The sequence below is a fragment of the Argentina silus genome (assembly GCF_951799395.1).
Source record: "Argentina silus genome assembly, chromosome: Y".
Lineage (NCBI taxonomy): Eukaryota > Metazoa > Chordata > Actinopteri > Argentiniformes > Argentinidae > Argentina > Argentina silus.
In genome coordinates this window covers 5249595-5271514 of record NC_139654.1, presented here as the reverse complement: position 1 = coordinate 5271514, position 21920 = coordinate 5249595, and the positions used below count along the sequence as shown (strand labels likewise).

General features: G+C 46.3%; 3 protein-coding genes across 3 annotated transcripts in view; all 3 read left to right on the top strand.

Moving 5' to 3' along the window:
• Positions 1-5920: 5920 nt before the first annotated feature.
• LOC310823739 (uncharacterized protein) overlaps positions 5921-21920 on the top strand; it is a gene marked incomplete at both ends in the record, with an annotated part of 320139 nt that continues 304139 nt past the window's right edge. The window contains 2 exons of the mRNA XM_083696588.1: positions 5921-6141; positions 10953-11126. Of these exons, the coding sequence (XP_083552714.1) occupies positions 5921-6141; positions 10953-11126 (395 nt within the window). The remainder of the gene's footprint in view (positions 6142-10952; positions 11127-21920) is intronic.
• LOC310823946 (stonustoxin subunit beta-like) lies at positions 11709-13508 on the top strand. Its single transcript, XM_083696887.1, has 3 exons — positions 11709-11861; positions 11977-12023; positions 12370-13508. Exons 2-3 carry the CDS (start codon positions 11999-12001, stop codon positions 12921-12923), a joined length of 579 nt encoding a protein of 192 aa, XP_083553013.1. The 5' UTR covers positions 11709-11861; positions 11977-11998; the 3' UTR covers positions 12924-13508.
• LOC310823622 (glutamate--cysteine ligase regulatory subunit-like) lies at positions 19079-21233 on the top strand (the record flags this gene model as incomplete). The annotated part of the gene is made up of 5 exons (XM_083696505.1): positions 19079-19409; positions 19687-19743; positions 19880-20091; positions 20524-20638; positions 20761-21233. Coding segments are annotated over 5 exons (924 nt in total), but the record flags the coding sequence as incomplete, so codon positions are not given.

The following is a 21920-nucleotide window of genomic DNA, read 5'->3' as shown; positions in this document are numbered from 1 at the left end:
GTGAATAAAAGTCTCTGAATAAAGCATCAGCTCTAGTCTTTGCCATTTTTTATGTTCAAGTTGCAATCACAGTCAATCACACTGTTACTGTATGAACTAGCTACAGTCAACCACACTGCTACTGTATGAACTAACTATAGTCAATCACACTCCTACTGTATAAACTAGCTTCAGTCAATCACAATGCTACTGTATGAAATAGCTACAGTCAATCACACTGCTACTGTATGAAATAGCTACAGTCAATCACAATGTTACTGTATGAAATAGCTACAGTCAATCACACTGCTACTGTATGAAATAGCTACAGTCAATCACACTGCTACTGTATAAACTAGCTTCAGTCAATCACAATGCTACTGTATGAAATAGCTACAGTCAATCACACTGCTACTGTATGAAATAGCTACAGTCAATCACACTCCTACTGTATAAACTAGCTTCAGTCAATCACAATGCTACTGTATGAAATAGCTACAGTCAATCACACTGCTACTGTATAAACTAGCTTCAGTCAATCACAATGCTACTGTATGAACTAGCTACAGTCAATCACACTGCTACTGTATGAACTAGCTACAGTCAATCACACTGCTACAGTCAATCACAATGCTACTGTATGAACTAGCTACAGTCAATCACACTGCTACAGTCAATCACACTGCTACTGTGTGAACTAGCTACAGTCAATCACACTGCTACTGTATGAAATAGCTACAGTCAATCACACTGCTACTGTATAAACTAGCTTCAGTCAATCACAATGCTACTGTATGAACTAGCTACAGTCAATCACACTGCTACTGTGTTTACTAGCTACAGTCAATCACACTGCTACTGTATAAACTAGCTACAGTCAATCACACTGCTACTGTATGAACTAGCTACAGTCAATCACACTGCATCTGTATGAACTAGCTACAGTCAATCACACTGCTACTGTATAAACTAGCTACAGTCAATCACACTGCTACTGTATGAACTAGCTACAGTCAATCACACTGCTACTATATGAAATAGCTACAGTCCCAATGCTACTGTATGAACTAGCTACAGTCAATCACACTGCTTCTGTATGAACTAGCTACAATCAATCACACTGCTACTGTATGAAATAGCTACAGTCCCAATGCTACTGTATAAACTAGCTACAGTCAATCACACTGCTTCTGTATGAACTAGCTACATTCCCAATGCTACACTATATTAACTTGCGACTGTAGGTATTTCATACAGTAGCAGTGTGACTGACTATCGCTAGAACTAGCTACAATTACATGACTACTGTATGAACTAGCTACAGTCAATCACACTGCTACTGTATAAACTAGCTTCAGTCAATCACAATGCTACTGTATGAACTAGCTACAGTCAATCACACTGCTACTGTATGAATTAGCTACAGTCCCAATGCTACTGCATGAACTAGCTACAGTCAATCACACTGCTACTGTATGAAATAGCTACAGTCAATCACACTGCTACTGTATGAACTAGCTACAGTCAATCACAATGCTACTATATGAACTAGCTACAGTCAATCACACTGCTACTGTATGAACTAGCTACATTCCCAATGCTACTGTATGAACTATCTACAGTCAATCACACTGTTACTGTATGAACTCGCTACAGTCAGTCACACTGTTACTGTATGAACTAGCTACAGTCAATCACACTGGTACTGTATGAACTAGCTACAGTCAATCACACTGCTACTGTATGACTAGCTACAGTCAATCACAATGCTACTGTATGAACTAGCTACTGTCCCAATGCTACACTATATTAACTAGCGACTGTAGCTATTTCATACAGTAGCAGTGTGACTGACTATCGCTAGAACTAGCTACAATTACATGACTACTGCATGAACTAGCTACAGTCAATCACACTGCTACTGTATGAAATAGCTACAGTCAATCACACTGCTACTGTATGAACTAGCTACAGTCAATCACAATGCTACTATATGAACTAGCTACAGTCAATCACACTGCTACTGTATGAACTAGCTACATTCCCAATGCTACTGTATGAACTATCTACAGTCAATCACACTGTTACTGTATGAACTACCTACAGTCAATCACACTGTTACTGTATGAACTAGCTACAGTCAATCACACTGGTACTGTATGAACTAGCTACAGTCAATCACACTGCTACTGTATGACTAGCTACAGTCAATCACAATGCTACTGTATGAACTAGCTACTGTCCCAATGCTACACTATATAAACTAGCTACAGTTAATCACACTGCTACTGTATGAACTAGCTACAGTCAACCACACTGCTACTGTATCAACTAGCTACAGTCCCAATGATACACTAGCGACTGTAGCTTTTTCATACAGTAGCAGTGTGACTGACTATCGCTAGAACTAGCTACAATCACATGACTACTGTATGAACTAACAACAGTCAATCACACTGCTACTGTATGAACTAGTTACAGTCAATCACACTGCTACTGTATAAACCAGCTACAGTCAATCACACTGCTACTGTATGAATTAGCTACCGTCCCAATGCTACACTATATGAACTAGCTACAGTCAATCACACTGCTACTGTATGAACTAGTTACAGTCAATCACACTGCTACTGTATCAACTAGCTACAGTCAATCACACTGCTATTGTATGAATTAGCTACAGTCCCAATGCTACTGTATCAACTAGCTACAGTCAATCACACTGCTACTGTATGAATTAGCTACAGTCCCAATGCTACTGTATGAACTAGCTACAGTCAATCACATTGCTACTGTATAAACTAGCTACAGTCAATCACACTGCTACTGTATAAACTAGCTACAGTCAATCACACTGCTACTGTATGAACTAGCTACAGTCAATCACACTGCTACTGTATGAACTAGCTACAGTCAATCACACTGCTATTGTATGAATTAGCTACAGTCCCAATGCTACTGTATCAACTAGCTACAGTCAATCACACTGCTACTGTATGAATTAGCTACAGTCCCAATGCTACTGTATGAACTAGCTACAGTCAATCACATTGATACTGTATAAACTAGCTACAGTCAATCACACTGCTACTGTATAAACTAGCTACAGTCAATCACACTGCTACTGTATGAACTAGCTACAGTCAATCACACTGCTACTGTATGAACTAGCTACAGTCAATCACACTGCTACTGTATGAACTAGCTACAGTCAATCACACTGCTATTGTCTTACGTGTCTCCAACATGTCTCACTTGTCTCGTACTTGTGTCACTCATTGTCTTGTCATTGCACTACTGCTTATTTGTATTATGTGTATTTTGTATGCTGCATTGTCATGGAATCAAGCCTAAGAATTTTACTCCCTGCACTTGTGTATGGGACGCAATAAACTTGAAACTTGTAACAGTAATGCCTTTTTTGTTGTAACTACCTGCTTGATAGTGAATATTTTAGATTACGGTCTCTAGCGGTTGTGAATGAACATTGTCAGCAACGACACACTGACTTATATTTGTGAGGTAGTTCAAGAACCACTGACAAGCATTCTGATCCAAATCTATTTAAGACAGTCGACTCACTAACATTGAATGATCCACTGGATCAAAAGCTTTTGATAGATCATTAAACAAGGCAGCACAATGCTGCTTTTTATCAAGGGCACAGACAATATCATTGATTACAAAGAATGTTGCTGAAATAATCCTGTCTCCTGGTCTAAAGCCTGATTGAAATGCTTAGTTTAGACTTCACTACCCATAAGGCCTGCTGTAGTTTAGACTTCACTACCCATAAGGCCTGCTGTAGTTTAGACTTCACTACCCATAAGGCCTGCTGTAGTTCAGACTTCACTACCCATAAGGCCTGCTGTAGTTTAGACTTCACTACCCATAAGGCCTGTTGTAGTTTAGACTTCACTACCCATAAGGCCTGCTGTAGTTTAGACTTTACTACCCATAAGGCCTGTTGTAGTTTAGACTTCACTACCCATAAGGCCTGCTGTAGTTTAGATTAGATTCAACTTTATTGTCATTGTGCAGAGTACAAGTACAGAGACAACGAAATGCAGTTAGCAGAAAAGTGCAGTGTGATAAAAAAAATTTTTTTAAAAAAAGAGAAAGGAGGATTGTAAAGAAATATTTGATACATGTTTATAATTGGAATGCATAGGTTCAGGTTTGAAATGCATTAGTATTATTATTATTTAATTGCATATTATTGCGATGTGCAAATGTTTAAGAACAGTCAGAAACTGATGTTTTGTTAGGTACAAGGAAGGAACGCGTTTTTATTTATTCTTTTGAAGGAAGGGAAGATGTGTTGTTATTATAGTACATGATATTGGTTCCGCCCTATGCTGTTGTACCCGGACTGAGGGACCGCAGGTAAAACCTACGATGCTTGAATGTACAGATGAACGTCGTGGAATAAAGCCAGTAAAAGAAACCCTGCCCGTTCATTCCTAGTTAGGAATACAAATAAAATACAAACATAACAGTAGTGAGAGTCGATGTGGAGTTATCTTGAGCCGAGCTCTCAGCCCACCTCGGCGATGTTTGCGCGCCGCCATCTTGGTACACGCCCTCCCTGCGTGATTGGTGGATTTGGTAGCAGGCTAGGTTGAGTCGCTCAGACGCTGCCTGTTGATTGGTCGATTCGCACGTCCGTCTTCTTCGCTACACGTGTTGTCGGCATTGACAAACATTTCAGTGACATGCGCGCGATGTCCAAGATGGCGGCGCGCATGCATCGCGAAGCCCGCTGTCTCTCCAGAGTTTGCGAATTAGTGGTTATTTGCGTGTTTATTTCAAGTATTCTCGCTAAAAACAGTTTAGCGTCCATATCGTACAGCCGACGACAACTTCTGGACATCGGCTCCGGCATTCCAGGCATCTTTTATCGACGCAATACCCTGAGATCAGAGCAGAACAGCGGGACCAGCTGACTCCGCTACACCGACCGGGATGGAAAACCCAGCCGAGGGAGCCGAGGTGGGCTGAGAGCTCGGCTCAAGATGACATCCACATCGACTCTCACTACCTCGTCTTTTCTCCTCACCGATGTTCCTTCCCTGGATGAGACAAGATGGATGAACTGCGGCTGCGGATCCCCCCCCCCCCCCCCCCCCCCCCACACACACACACACACACACACACACACACATGGATGACGGACTGCAACATGATGGTTCTCACGGAAACCTGGCCCAACAGCGAGGTGTGGTGGGAGGGGGGGGCTGCTCTGTCTTCACTCTCTGAATATGTTGCCCTCCTCAAATCCTGACCCACCTGGCCTTAGATCAGCTCATGGGACTCCACAATACTGCACTAACCCAATAGCAAGCAAATACATGATACCAGACGTAGAAATCCAGTCACGACAAATGCATCCATGGTTGCTTGCTCCCCTGTTGAGAGCAACTATAACTCTCACTTATGCATTCTTATCATAATGCACCACAGTGATCTTTTGGCTGCATGTAGCTGCTCTCTGCTGGACTGGGGAGTCCACCCTGTCAACTACAGACACTGAGGTGAGATCTCAGACTATTCTTGTTGTCAGACACGTCATTACTAAGTGTCTGTTACATTATCAATGATACTCTTGTTGCTCTGCAAGGCTCAATGATTGAGACAGACAATGTCCATTATTTTCCAATCAATTCCTATATCATGGTTCTGTGTGTGTGTGTGTGTGTGTGTGTGTGTGTGTGTGTGTCTGTGTCTGTGTCTGTGTCTGTGTGTGTGTGTGTGTGTGTGTGTGTGGTGTGGTGGGGTGGGCACTCTCTCAATAACCTTTCTTTCCTCAATTCCTCATCAATCTGGCCTGAGATCAGCTGATGGGGCTACACAACCCAATAGCAATCAAATATACCAGACTGAGAAATACATTGACTACAAACATGCCTGTGATTGGCTTGAATAATGAATTCTTATCATAATGCACCTCAGTGATCGTTTGGCAACATGTATTTATTCCTCATTCAGGCTGAATGGATGTCACCTCACAGAGAGATGCTGTGAAGCGTTGGCCTCAGCTCTCAGCTCAGACTCCTGCCACCTGAGAGAGCTGGACCTCAGTAATAATGATCTACGTGACAGGGGGGTGAAGCTGCTCTCTGCTGGACTGGGGAGTCCACACTGTCAACTACAGACACTGAGGTGAGGTCTCAGACTATTCTTTTTGTCAGACACATCATTCCTAAGTGTCGGTTACATTTTAATTCGATGGAATCAATGATACTTGCACAGAAAGGCTCAATAATTGAGACAGACAAAGGATATTATCATCCAATCAATTACTATATAATGTGTGTGTGTGTGTGTGTGTGTGTGTGTGTGTGTGGTGGGAGGGGGGCTGCTCTGTCTTCAATATCTGAATATGTTTGTCCTCCTCAATAGCTATCAAATACATGATACCAGACGTAGAAATCTAGTGACTACAAATGTATCCATGGTTAATTGCTCCCCTGTTGAGAGGAACTATTAGATTAGATTAGATTAGATTCAACTTTATTGTCATTGTGCAGAGTACAAGTACAGAGACAACGAAATGCAGTTAGCGTCTAACCAGAAGTGCAAAATAGCAGAAAGTGCAATGAACAGTATTTACAGGTAGTGCAATAAATGATCAGTAGTAGTGCAGTATAATATAGTAATATAAGCAGTATAATATAGCAGTATGTGAGTAGCAGTAGCATTATAGCAGAATAAATAGTTACAGTATGAGCAGTGTAGCAGCATATGAGCTGTATGGGTAATGCAGTCTAGCAGTATATATGTATTAACAGTAACATGAGGTAGATGCAGAATAAATATAAATATGGAATGCCGTATAAACAGTATAAACAAGTATGTACAGTAGTATTAAAGAAAATATAGGATATGTGCATTATGTGCATTATGAACAGTATGGACAGGTATGTACAGAAGAGCAGTGGTATTGAGTAAGAGAAGGGGAGGGGAGTATAGTGCAATAGTGCAATTGTCCGGGTGGGGGGGGGGGGGGGGGGTGGGGGTTGCGGGGGTAGTAGGTTGTCAGGTAGGTGTAGTGTTCGAGTTCAGCAGGGTGACAGCCGCAGGGAAGAAGCTGCCTCTGAACCTACTGGTTCGGGTGCGGAGAGACCTGTAGCGCCTCCCGGAGGGGAGTGGGGTGAAAAGTCTATGGTTGGGGTGAGAGATGTCCTTGACGATGCTGCGTGCCTTACGCAGGCATCGTTTGCCCTGGACAGCCTCGATGGAGGGGAGTGAGGAACCGGTGATGCGTTGGGCAGTTTTCACCACCCTCTGCAGTGCTTTCCGGTCCGATGCCGAGCAGTTGCCATACCATACTGTGACACAGTAGGTAAGGATACTCTCGATGGTGCAGCGGTAGAAGTTCACCAGGATCTGAGGAGATAGATGGACCTTCTTTAGTCTCCTCAGGAAGAAGAGACGCTGGTGAGCCTTCTTTATCAGGGTGGAGGTGTTGAGGGTCCAGGAGAGGTCCTCAGAGATGTGGACACCCAGAAACTTGAAGCTGGTGACTCGCTCCACCTCAGTCCCGTTGATGAGGATGGGGGTGTGTGCGCCAGCTTTAGACTTCCTGAAGTCCACAATGAGTTCTTTGGTCTTCTTGGTGTTGAGAGCCAGGTTATTGTCGTTGCACCACACTGTTAGGTGCTGGACCTCCTCCCTGTAGGCCGACTCATCGTTGTTGCTGATGAGACCGATCACCGTTGTGTCGTCTGCAAACTTAACAATGGTGTTTGAGCCATGTACAGGTGTGCAGTCGTAGGTGAAGAGGGAGTAAAGGAGGGGGCTCAGCACACAGCCTTGTGGAACGCCGGTGTTCAGGGTGAGGGTTGAGGAGGTGTGGTTGTGAAGCCTAACAGACTGCGGCCTGTTGGTCAAGAAGTCTAGAATCCAGTTGCAGAGGGAGGGGTTGATGCCCAGTTGCCTGAGTTTGGAGATCAGTTTGGAGGGGATGATGGTGTTGAATGCTGAGCTGAAGTCAATAAACAGCATTCTCACATAAGAGTTAGTCTTGTCGAGGTGGGACAGGGCGGAGTGAAGTGCCGTTGAAATGGCATCCTCTGTACTCCTGTTCTGCCGGTAGGCGAATTGAAAGGGGTCCAGTGTGGGTGGTAGGCAGGTCTTGAGTTGAGCTAAGACCAGCCTCTCGAAGCACTTCATGATGATGGGCGTGAGTGCCACTGGTCGGAAGTCATTTAAGCTCGTTGCAGTGGAGTGTTTTGGCACCGGCACGATGGAGGTGGTTTTGAAGCACGCGGGGACAGCTGCTTGGGCTAGGGACAGGTTGAATATGTCAGTCCAAACCTTAGTCAGCTGCACAGCGCAGGCCCTGAGGACGCGTCCGGGGATCCCATCAGGACCAGCAGCCTTGCGTGCGTTAGTCCTGCTCAGTGCCGCACACACGTCGGTGGGGGATAGAGTGAGGGGCTGGTGATCCGCAGGGAGCACAGCCTTGGTGGCCACCTCCTTGTTGTCCCTGTCAAAGCGGCCGTAGAAGTGGTTCAGCTCATCAGGGAGGGAGGCGTCAACGGAGAGGGGTGAGGTGTTAGATGGTTTGTAGTCAGTGATGGCCTGGATGCCCTGCCACATGCGTCGGGGGTCAGAGTTGTTTCTGAAGTGATCCTCTATCCTCAGCTTGTGGTTGTGCTTGGCCTTTTTGATGCCCCTCTGCAGATTAGCCCTGGATGAGCTGTAGGCCCGAGCATCCCCTGATCTGAAGGCAATGTCGCGTGCCCTCAGCAGGAGTCGGACCTCACTGTTCATCCATGGCTTCTGATTAGGGAAAGTGGTGATCCGCTTGAGTGTGGTGACACTGCTGATGTTGGAATTGATGTAGTCCAACACAGATGAGGCATATGAATTAATGTCCGTGTGGGAGTCATGGGTGGCCTGAGTGGCAAACACACCCCAGTCAGTGTTTCCAAAACGCTGCTGGAGCGCTGAGTCAGCTCCCTCTGGCCAGACCTTGACTGTCCTCACTGTAGGTTTCACTCGTTTGATGAGTGCTGAGTACTTGGGCAGTAGGAACAATGAGAGGTGGTCTGATTGACCTAGGTGGGGGAGGGGAACGGCTTTGTACGCATTAGCCATGCTGGTGTATACTTGGTCCAATGTCCTGTCTCCTCTGGTGGGGCAAGAGACATTTCGGTGGAATTTGGGCAGTACAGTCTTTAAGTTGGAGTGATTGAAGTCACCCGCGACAATGAAGGCTGCCTCGGGATGCAGAGTCTGTTGTTTGCTAATGGCAGCATACAGTTCTTTCATAGCAATCTTAGCATTAGCATCCGGGGGGATATAGGCTGCCGTGATAACAGTAGACGTGAACTCTCTGGGCAGATAGAAAGGTCTACACTTAACCATGAGAAACTCCAGGTTAGCTGAGCAGTGACTCTCGGTGATGGTAGTGTCCGTGCACCACGTCTTGTTCACATAAATGCACAAACCTCCACCTCTGGTCTTACCGGAGTCGCCTGCTGTTCTGTCTGCTCGGAGAACGCAGCGCCCTGCTAGCTCGATAGCGTTGTCGGGAACCTCGCTGTTGAGCCAGGTTTCAGTGAAAACCATGATGTTACAGTCCATAATCCATTTGTGGGTGGTGATCCGCAGCCGCAGTTCATCCATCTTGTTTGCCAGGGAACGAACATTTGCAAGGAAAAGGCTAGGTAGTGAGAGTCGGTGTGGAGTTAGCTTTAGCCTAGCTCTCAGCCCACCTCGGCTCCCTCGCCTGTGTTTTCGTTTCCGAGCCGGTCTGGGGCCTCTTCCGGTCGGTGTAGCGGAGTTAGCTGGACCCGCTGTTTTGCTAATCTCGGGTATATCGTCGATAAAGATGACTGGAGTGCCGGAACCGATGTCCAGAAGTTCTTGTCGGCTGTACGATATGAACGCTAAACTGTTTTTAGCGAGAACTATAACTCTCACTCATAAATTCTTGTGCCACAGTGATCGTTTGGCTTCATGTATTTATTTGTTGTCAGACACATCAGTCCTAAGTGTATTACATTGTCAATGATACTTGCACTGCAAATATCAATGATGGAGACAGAACATTTACATGATCTTCCAATCATTTCCTAAACTGTTCACTGTGACAACACTAGTCCTACCACTTTATTTGTATTCCACGTTTTTCATTTGTCAGCTCCCAGACCATCATCCCGTGCGTGCATTTATTTTACCATGATGAGCGGTCTTCATAATTTAAAAAAAATCGATGAAGGATACTGTCTTACCTTTCTTAGATAATATGTTTTTGAGAAACCATTTCAGAGGGACAGCAACACATTCACAGTTCAATAACAAGAGGCCGACCTTTAGGTCAGGATGGCCTTGCAGCTGACTCAGCACATCCCCACCAACAGATATAACCCAGGGGACAGATTTAACCGCTGTCAACCTGACTGGCTGTCTTGATTCGTACCATTACTACATAAAATCATAAACGAGTACAATACTGATCATAAAGGAATCAATGAACAGTGCATGACTGAACAAAATATAATCATCATGACATGGTCATACTGATTTAAAATAGATGGTTGTTTGGCTGTATTGATTATAATAATATCATAAATGACAGATGAGAAATCTGTCTCCCCTCACACTATCAAGGAGGGAGCATGGGAATAAGGCACACAATGCAACAATCATGTATTGTACAGCTTCTAATCACATCATCTTCTGCTCTATTTATCATCAAAGGCAGAATTTCAAAGAGTGTGTGTGTGGGGGGGGGGGCACTCTCTGAATACCGTTACTCTCCTCAATTCCTGAACTATCTGGCCTTAGATGAGCTGATGTGGCTCCACAATACTGCACTAACCCAATAGCTAGCAAATATACCACACTTAGAAATACAATGACTACAAACCTGCCTGTGATTGGCTTGAATCATAAATTCTTATCATAATGCACCACAGTGATCGTTTGGCTGCATGTATTTATTTGTACTCCTCATTCAGGCTGAATGGATGTGACCTCACAGAGAGATCCTGTGAAGCGTTGGCCTCAACTCTCAGCTCAGACTCCTGCCACCTGAGAGAGCTGGACCTCAGTAATAATGATCTAGGTGACGGGGGGGTGAAGCTGCTTTCTGCTGGACTGGGGAGTCCACACTGTAAACTACAGACACTGAGGTGAGGTCTGGGACTATTCTTGTTGTCAGACACATCATTCCTAAGTGTCTGTTACATTATCATTCTATTGAATCAATAATACTTGCACAGAAAGGCTCAATAATTGAGACAGACAAAGGACATTCCAATCAATTACTATAGTGTTTGTATGTGTGCGTGTGTGCATGTGTGTGTGTGTGTGTGTGTGTGTGTGTGTGCGCTCTGTCTTCACTCTCTGAATATGTTGCCCTGCTCAAATCTTGGTCCACCTGGCCTTAGATCAGCTCATTGGACTACACGATTCTGCACTAACCCAATAGCTAGCAAATACATGATACCAGACGTAGAAATCCAGTGACTACAAATGTATCCATGGTTGCTTGCTCCCCTGTTGAGAGCAACTATAAGTTTCACTCATGAATTCTTGCACCACATAATCGTGTAGCTACATGTATTTATTTGTATTCCTCATTGATATGTGGCCTTTCAACTGGCAAATAAAGAGGATTTAAAGCTGCACATGTACATTAGAGAGGAATAATCAGATTCTTGATATCTGATGGAGTGACACTATTTCCCCAGGTTGTCAGGCTGTGGAGTCCCAGAGGAAGGCTGTGTTTCTCTGGCTTCAGCTCTGAGATCTAAGCCCTCCCACCTGAGAGAGCTGGACCTCAGCTACAATCACCCAGGAGACTCAGGACTGGCGCTGCTCTCTGCTGTACAGAAAGATCCACTCTGTAAACTACAGACACTGAGGTAAAGGCTGAATATGTGGCTGGACGTATCAATGAGATTAATGCACAGTATCTAATTTCCACATGATTGTGAGTGTGTCATTCAACCACTGTGGGTTCTTCTGTGGTTGATATAGTGTGGACCATGGTGGAGAGTGCATGCTCAAACCTGGGCTGATCAAATGTAAGTCACCAACGCTGTAGAGAATAGGACTGTGATATTACTCAAGAACCAGGTTACAGCAAAATTCAAACAGAGCACCAGTATTGTATGTTACATCCTAATGGTCCCTCCTAAAGACCTCTTCACCCTGTACATCTTTCATTGTAATTTCTGTAAATGTAAATGTATTCATATGTAAATCTAAAATATTAGTAAATGTGAATTAGTTGTATCCCTTGTAAAAAAAATTAAATTAATAAGTAATATTTTGGGAAAAAAATAATGTTATCATAACAGGATGACATTGTGAATATTATATTTTATTCAATTATATTGATTTGATGATTATTTTTGCCCTCTCAATCAGATGCCTGTGAGCTCACACTGGACCCAAACACAGCATACAGAGTCCTCTCTCTGTCTGAGGAGAACAGAAAGTTGACACTGGGGAGAGAGAAGCAGCCGTATCCTGATCACCCAGAGAGATTTGACTACTGGGACCAGGTGCTGTGCAGAGAGGGTCTGACTGGGCGCTGTTACTGGGAGGTAGAGAGGAGTGGGAGAGAGGCTTATATAGCAGTGACATATAAAGGAATTAGCAGGAGAGGAGAGAGTTATGACTGTGTGTTGGGATACAATGACAAGTCCTGGAGTCTGTTCTTCTCTGGTAACAGTTACTCCGCCTGGCACAATTATAAGAGGACTGTCATATCTGTCCCCTCCTCTGGCTCCCACAGAGTAGGAGTGTATCTGGACTGGCCGGCCGGCACTCTGTCCTTCTACAGCGTCTCCTCTGACACACGGACCCTCCTGCACACATTCCACTCCACATTCATTGAGCCCCTCTACCCAGGGTTTGGGCTTTGGAGCGATGGCTGTTCAGTGACCCTGTGTAAACTAGTCTCAGGGAGATCACACTGAACACCAAAGGCTCAAAGATGATGGATCAGAACATGATGCAGTTGGATAGTGGTGTGTTTTCACTGAGATGTTGGATGTACAGATGTTCCCTCTCCCAGTGTGTAAGGTGTAGTGTATAGTGTGTAGGGTGTAGTGTATATATATATTAGTATATATATATTATTAAATTAAATGCTTCTGATAGTGAAATAGACTGTAATTGAGTGACAAAAAACAGAAGCTTACATGTTTTTTAGTTTTTTTTATGGAGATGCAACTGACAGTGAAACAATCCAGATGAATGATTAGATGATCAAATCAGACTGATGATGAACTCTGAGAATAACACAGGAGAGAGTGTCTGTATGTATATAAGAGTTGGTTAGATTGTGTGTTTGAGTTGTGATGCTGGATTACGTTGCTGTGTGTAAGGTAGCAGGGAGTGGATGTGAAGACAGCTCTCCTTCTCTGTCAGTAGAACATGGACAGTGTCTTTGGAACATCCTAATCTACACAGTGTGTAATTGATTCCTATGCAAATCAGAGACCCTATGAAAACAAAGATAATTATTCCGAAATGACATGAACTATTATCCTTGCATTAAGATGGACTCAATTCAACATATTGAGTGATTTGTTGATGACATTTTTGCATTTTAGCTAATTTTAAGAGTCATAACAAAAGGTCTGAATACTTTTGTACATGAGGTATTTCTGTATTTCAGTTGTAATAAATGTACTGAAATTTCAAAAATCGTGTTTTCGCTTTGTCATTCTGGGGTATTGTGTGTGGATTGATGGCAAATTCTTTTAATTGAATCCATTTCAAATTTACTCTATAACACAAGAAAATGTGTAAAAAGTGAAGGGGTCTGAATACCTTCAGAAGGCGCTGTACATGTTCTGAACTTCACTTTCCATGCATTCCTTCCTTTTTATATAGTAATCATCTAGTACAGTAATATCTATGCATCATGTGACATTGTGAGGGGCAGCCAAGGTGCAGGCTGCTTTTCCCCTCTCTGTCTGTGGGCTGTGGGAGGCATGGCTCTCATGAGAAGACTTCACCTGTCCCCTGCAGTACCGCTCCCTGCCATGGGAGGCATGGCTCTCATGAGAAGACTTCACCTGTCCCCTGCAGTACTGCTCCCGGCCATGGGAGGCATGGCTCTCATGAGAAGACTTCACCTGTCCCCTGCAGTACCGCTCCCTGCCATGGGAGGCATGGCTCTCATGAGAAGACTTCACCTGTCCTCTGCAGTACCGCTCCCTGCCATGGGAGGCGTGGCTCTCATGAGAAGACTTCACCTGTCCCCTGCAGTACCGCTCCCTGCCATGGGAGGCGTGGCTCTCATGAGAAGACTTCACCTGTCCCCTGCAGTACCGCTCCCTGCCATGGGAGGCGTGGCTCTCATGAGAAGACTTCACCTGTCCCCTGCAGTACCGCTCCCTGCCATGGGAGGCATGGCTCTCATGAGAAGACTTCACCTGTCCCCTGCAGTACCGCTCCCTGCCATGGGAGGCATGGCTCTCATGAGAAGACTTCACCTGTCCCCTGCAGTACCTCTGACCCCCAGAACCCAGACCTCCAGACCCCCAGACCTCTAGCCCTCAGACCTCTAGCCCTCAGATGGGGGCACCACCTGGTGGTCATTTACTAGTATTACAACAACAGAGAGATTAGAATCCAGCCAGTTAGCAATAAGCACTGAATCCTAAAAACCCAGAAATTGAACCTGAAATATTCTTTATAACATAACAGATCTTTTATAATGGAACAGTGTAATAGAACATCAGTGTAATAGAACATCAGTGTAATAGAACAGTGTAATAGAACATCAGTGTATTAGAACATTAGTGTAATAGAACATTAGTGTAATAGAACATCAGTGTAATAGAACATCAGTGTAATAGAACATCAGTGTAATAGAACAGTGTAATAGAACAGTGTAATAGAACATCAGTGTAATATAACATTAGTGTAATAGAACATCAGTGTAATAGAACATCAGTGTAATAGAACATCAGTGTAATAGAACAGTGTAATAGAACAATGTAATGGAACGTTAGTGTAATAGAACATCAGTGTAATAGAACATCAGTGTAATAGAACATCAGTGTAATAGAACAGTGTAATAGAACATCAGTGTAATAGAACATTAGTGTAATAGAACATCAGTATAATAGAACATTAGTATAATAGAACATTAGTGTAATAGAACAGTGTAATAGAACAGTGTAATAGAACATTAGTGTAATAGAACATCAGTGTAATAGAACATTAGTATAATAGAACATTAGTGTAATAGAACAGTGTAATAGAACAGTGTAATAGAACATTAGTGTAATAGAACATTAGTGTAATAGAACATCAGTGTAATATAACATTAGTGTAATAGAACATCAGTGTAATAGAACATTAGTATAATAGAACATTAGTGTAATAGAACAGTGTAATAGAACAGTGTAATAGAACATCAGTGTAATTGAACATTAGTGTAATAGAACATCAGTGTAATAGAACAGTGTAATAGAACATTTATGTAATAGAACATTAGTGTAATAGAACATCAGTGTAATATAATCTTAGTATAATAGAAAATTAGTATAATAGAACATCAGTGGAAACCAAAGGGGACCTTTTCTTTCCAGTGTTAACACTTCACTTAGCAACGTTATGACAACCCAAATGTGCAGACAGGCCTAGGAGACGAGTTAACCTTGACCCTAACCCTGACTCTAACCCTGACCCTGACTCTGACCCTAACCCTAACCCTAACCCTAACTCTGACCCTGAACCTGACTCTGACCCTAACCCTGACTCTAACCCTGACCCTGACCCTAACCCTAAACCCTGACTCTAACCCTAACCCTAGGGGATGAGTTAACTTTAACCCTAACCCTAAACCCTGACCCTAACCCTAGGGCTAGTAGAACCATGTAGTTTGGCTCTTCAAACCCACCTCCTCGTTGCTAGGCAACCCCCCCCCTTTTCCCTCCACCGTTCGTATTTTACGACATTTTTTAGAAAAAAATGTTTTATGAAACTCCTTCAAACCACACAATCTCCCCACCCCCTCGTTGCTAGGTAACCCACCATATCCCGTCCCTTTCCGACATTTTCTTTTCCTTTACGACATTCCCTCAAACACACCAACCTCCCTTATTTTACGACATTTACTATTATTATTATTATTATTATTATTATTATTATTATTATTATATCTTTACGACATTTACTTCTTCTTTACGAGAGAAGGGGAGACAGACACCATGGAAACCACCACCACCACCGACACCGGCGGCTCCTCTGGTACTCGTAGCGGGTCCTCTGGGACCGTCTCCCCCGGTGGTACCGTCTCCTCTACCGGCTCTGAGGCTAATGCTAACGGGGCTAACTAACGAAGCTAACGAATTTACCTACCGAGTGCAGTGTTGACGGGGTGATAAAGGCTAATGCTAACTGGCTCTAACGAACTGACCGTGTGTGTGTGTGTGTGTGTGTGTGGAAACGCGTCGTGTCATCATTACTCGACATTCCCTCAAACCCACCCCCTCGTTGCTAGGCAACCCCCCCCCTTTCCCTCCACCGTTCGTATTTGTTTTGAAAAAATATTTTTACGACAGTCCTTCAAACCACACACACACTCTCCCCACCCCCTCGTTGCTAGGTAACCCACCATATCCCGTCCCTTTCCGACATTTTCTTTTCCTTTACGACATTCCCTCAAACCCACCAACTGTTCCTCGTTGCTAGACAACCCCACCCCTCCCTCATTTTACGATATCTTTTTATTATTATTATTATTATTATTATTATATCTTTACGACATTTACTTCTTCTTTGCGAGAGAAGGGGAGACAGACACCATGGAAACCACCGACACCGGCGGCTCCTCTGGTACTCGTAGCGGGTCCTCTGGGACCGTCTCCCCCGGTGGTACCGTCTCCTCTACCGGCTCCTTCGGCGGCTCTGGGACCGTCTCCTCCGGCGGCTCTGGGACCGGCTCCTCCGGCGGCTCTGGGACCGTCTCCCCCGGTGGTACCGTCTCCTCTACCGGCTCCTCCGGCGGCTCTGGGACCGGCTCCTCCGGCGGCTCTGGGACTGTGTCCTCCGGCGGCTCTGGGACCGTCTCCGGCGGCTCCTCCGGCGGCTCTGGGACCGGCTCCTCCGGCGGCTCTGGGACCGGCTCCTCCGGCTCCTCCTCTGGTACCGGTACCCGGACCTCGTTTCTGACCCGGGCCACGACGCTCAACCTCCACACCGGGAACCTCGTCAACCGGAGCCGGCTGAAGAAGAAGTGTCCGTCGTCCCCGAGTGAGGAGGTAAGAAGGGCGGGGGGGGGGGTCGGGAGGCTAGAGGCTAATGCTAACGAAGCTAACGAATTTACCTACCGAGTGCAGTGTTGACGGGGTGCTAAAGGCGAATGCTAACTGGCTCTAACGAACTGACCGTGTGTGTGTGTGTGTGTGTATTATGAATGTGATTAAATAAATACTAAATATGTCGTTTTATTGTCATTTTCTGTCTGTCTGTCTGACCTGTTGTTGCCCTCCAGCGCCAGGATTGTATCCGCGCCATGCTGTCTCTGACCTGTCTGTCTCTCCATCTGACCTGTCTGTCTGTTGTTGCCGTAGCTCCAGGACTGTATCCGCGCCACGCTGAGTGACTGGTCCTCCGAGACGCCGTCGGCCGGGGAGAAGGTGAGACTCATCCCTCTCTTCTCTCTCTCCTTTCCTGTCTCTCTCTTCCTTCCCTCCTTTCTTGTCTTCCTTACCTCCCTCCCTCCTGTCTCTCTCTCTCCTTCCTTCTCTCCTTCCCTTCCCTCCTTTCTTGTTTCCTGTCTTCTTTCCTTACTGTCGGCGGAGGAGAAGGTGAGACTCATCCCTCTCTTCCCTCCCTCCTTTCCTTCGTCTCTCTCTGGATGCTCCACACGCACACCCACATACAGGCACACTCACGCGCCCAGAGGCGTCAATGTTTAGTGAGTCAAGTGGCAACGTGTGTGTGTGTGTGTGTGGGTGCTCCTGAGAGAGGGAGACACACACACTCACACAGACACACCCGTGTTTAGTGAGTCAAGTGACAACTTCATATTTATATTTATTCTGCTATCTACCTCATGTTACTGAGATAGATAGATAGAAACTTTATTTATCCCAGGGGGAAATTCAGGTTCCAAGTAGCGTACAGACATAGGGGTATCACACATAACATACACATACAACATTAGCAGTATTTTATACAGGCGAGGTGCAGTTGTAAATGTCTTTGCAGTTAGGTGAGGTGCTAAAAGGTAAGGTGCAATTATAGCATTAAATACTAAAAACTAAATACGGGCTACATAAATATGGACTATTTTTAAAGTGCATTTAGTCCCGGCTGGTGGAGGGAGGTAGGGGCTCTGTATGAGACCTAGCATAGCTAGTAAACATTGTAGATAATGAGGTGAAACAGTGACATGATACATGATGGTGATGTGATAGGGTGGAGGTTATGCAGAGAAGTCCATCTCTTTGCCCTTGATTGACATGTTGTAGAGTTGTATGGCTCTGGGGACAAATGATTTAGTAAGTCTGTCAGTTTTGCTTGTCAGTGCTCGTAGCCTCCAGCTGATCAAGCTCTTCTGCTGGATGATGGTGTGGTACAGTGGGTGACCTTCATTGTCCATGATGGTGAGCAGTTTGCTCAGAGTTCTTTTTTCCATTACTGAAGTCATGCTCTCCTGTTAATACACATATATACTGCTAGACTGCATTACCCATACAGCTCATATGCTGCTACACTGTTCATACTGGAACTATTTATTCTGCTATAATGCTATAATGCTACTGCTAATTCATATACTGCACTACTTACTGCTCATATATTGCACTACCTGTAAATACTGTTCATTGCACTTTCTGCTATTTTGCACTTCTGGTTAGACGCTAACTGCATTTCGTTGTCTCTGTACTTGTACTCTGCACAATGACAATAAAGTTGAATCTAATCTAAAACGTGTGTGTGGGTGGGTGCTCCTGAGACAGGGAGAGAGAGAGGGAGACACACACACAGGCAGGGAGACGGGGGGGAGGCAGAGAGGGGGGGGGGTTAAACAGGGAGGGAGGTTCTGCTGAGGTCAGCTAATCTCTCTCTCTGGTTCGACTAGTCTGGTCTGTCTCTAACCTGTCTCTCTCTCTCTAACCTGTCTGTCTGTCCAGGAGTCAGACGTCCTGGACTGCTCCCCCCCCCCAGGCACGCCTGTCTGTCTTTCTGTAATCTGTCTGTCCTGAACCTGTTTGTCTCTCAGACCTGTCTGTCTCTCCAGGAGTCTGACGTCCTGGACTGTTCCGGCCATCACGCCTGTCTGTCTCTCTCTATAACCTTTCTGTCTGTTTACCTGTCTCTCTCTCTCTCTCTAACCTGTCTGTCTCTCCAGGAGTCTGACGTCCTGGACTGCTCCACCCCCCAGGCGGCCGAGACCACCATCACACCGGAGGAGAGGGAGGAGCTGAAGGTGTCTGGTACGCTACGACAAGCTAACGCAGGCTAACGCTACGCTAATGCAGGCTAAGGCAGGCTCACGCAGGCTAACGCAGGCTAACACATGATACCGCCACCACATGCTGCCGCACGCTAACACACACCACGATAACACATGCTAATAAATGCTAGTGCATGCTAACACCGGCTCACACGCACCACGATAACACACGCTAACCCAGGGCTAACAAACGATACCAGCCCATGATTACACACGACGCGACCACACGTTAACCCAGGCTAACGTTGTCGTTGCAGTCAAGCTGTTCCTGTGCGAGTCGGACCAGTCGTGCATCAGACAGGCTGTCGACCTGGGTGAGTCCTGCCTGCCTGCCTGTCTCTCCCCTCCACAGCCTGTCTCACCCTCACCCTGGCGACCAGGAGGACAACATCCCCCCCCCCACACCCAGACCCTCTCGGACCTCTAACCTGTCTCCCTCCCCCCCAACAGCCTGTCTTACTCTCGCCCTCTCCCAACTCGACTCGGTCATCCTGGCGCCCCCTCCCGGCCCCCCGGGGGACGACCACGCCCCCCAGACCCTCTCGGACCTGCGGCCGGCGTGGGTTGTCTTGGAAACGCTGGTGGCGTCCGGGAAGGTGGTCGCCATCGGGACGTCGGACCTGGACAAGGGCCTCCTGGAGGAGCTGCACAACTGGGCCCAGGTGGGTGTCTGTCTGTCTTTCTCTGGCCTGTCTGTTTGTCCTGGGCTGGGGGGGGAGGGTGGGCGTCTGTCCCTGACCTGTGTCCTGTGTCAACCTGGCGTCCTGGGGGGGGGGGGGGGGGGGTGGTTCTGTCTGTCTAACCTGGACAAGGGCCTCCTGGAGGAGCTGCACGACTGGGCCCAGGTGGGTGTCTGTCTCTGACCTGTCTGTCTGTCCTGGACAAGGGCCTCCTGGAGGAGCACTACGACTGGGCCCAGGTGGGTGTCTGTCTGTCTGTCCTGGGCTGGGGGTATCTGTCTCTCTCTCCATGTCCAAGGTGAAACCCCACCAGTAACCAGGTCAACCTGAGGGCGTACGTCAACTGTCTGTCTCTCTCTGTCCCAACCAAGCAGTTAACAGTGTCTCTCTCTCTCTCTCTCTTCCGTATTCAAGGTGAAGCCCACCAGTAACCAGGTCAACCTGGCATCCTGTTGTGTGATGCCCCCCGATCTGACAGCGTACGCCAAGCAGGCGGGGGTCCAGCTACTGACCCACAACGACCCCAAAGGTGGGTGTCTGTCTGTGTGTCTCTCTCTGACCTGTCTATCCCCCCTCTAACCTAACCTCCCTCTCCATCTGAGCTGTCTGTCTCTCTCCCTCTAACCTGTCTGTCTCTCTGTCGTCTTCCAGAGCTCATCACGTCGGCGGGCTTCCAGGAGGCGCTCCGTGAGAGCGCGGCATTAGCGACGGCGTCCCACGGCGACACCGACCGTGATGACCGTGGTGACGCGGCGTCGGCGTGGCGCCTCCGCTGGGTCCTGCGCTACGCCATCATCGTCAAGAGCCGCGGCATCATCAAGGCCAAGGGCTACCTGGTCCACGCCACCCGGGTAGCATAGCATAGTCTGGTGTAGTCGAGGATAGCCTAGTGTAGTGTAGCCTTAGCGTAGCATAGCCTGGTGCGGCCTAGCCTTAGCGTAGCATCGTGTAGCCTTGGTTAGCCTGGTTAGCGTATGCCGGACGACACCTAGGTTCAGTTGAAAGGCTTAGCTACGGGTTTAGCCACGCTAGGGTTAGCTCATAGCGGCTAACGTGAACCAGACGTTGGTTGGGGCCTGCTGTTAGCGCTGATGTTGAAGTGCCTGTCTGCCTGTCTGTCAGAGTACACTAGCTAGCGACTAGGTGGCTAAAACATGCTAGGTAGCAGCTAGGTGGCTACTCACACCCACACACATTTGATTGAATTGATGACTAATAAAATAATTCATGGATTAAAAAAAAACAGATGATGTCGTTTTGGTTATTTCATTAAAAAGGGAGGGAGGGGGAGGCGTCTGGTTGATTCCCTGTAGGGCGTCTGTGACCCCCCCACTACCCCCCTGTACCAACCCTAACCCTAGAGACCTCTTCACCCCCACTAAACCTAACCCTAACTCCCTATCAGCTCGTGAGGACAGTTAGGGGTTAGGTTTAGGGTTAACCGTTGCCGAGAAAAAGTCAAGCGGGAAAAGATTTTGATTTTTTAAATGATGGGTATGTCACACACATGTTTTCTGTTTTGGGTTAGGGTTAACCCTAGTACAGGGGGGTGGTGGGGGTGAAGAGGTCTCTAGGGTTAGGGTTAGTACAGGGGGGTGGTGGGGGTGAAGAGGTCTCTAGGGTTAGGGTTAGTACAGGGGGGTGGTGGGGGTGAAGAGGTCTCTAGGGTTAGGGTTAGTACAGGGGGGTGGTGGTGGTGAAGAGGTCTCTAGGGTTAGGGTTAGTACAGGGGGGTGGTGGGGGTGAAGAGGTCTCTAGGGTTAGGGTTAGTGCAGGGGGGTCATCAATTCAATCAAATGTGTGTGTGTGGG

What these genes read in the sequence shown, in the direction of transcription:
- LOC310823946 (XM_083696887.1), top strand. Translation starts at nt 11,999, where the DNA reads ATGCTCAAACCTGGGCTGATCAAAT. An exon ending in CAAACCTGGGCTGATCAAAT is followed by an intron (nt 12,024 to 12,369) that starts GTAAGTCACCAA and finishes CCTCTCAATCAG; the next exon opens with ATGCCTGTGAGCTCACACTG.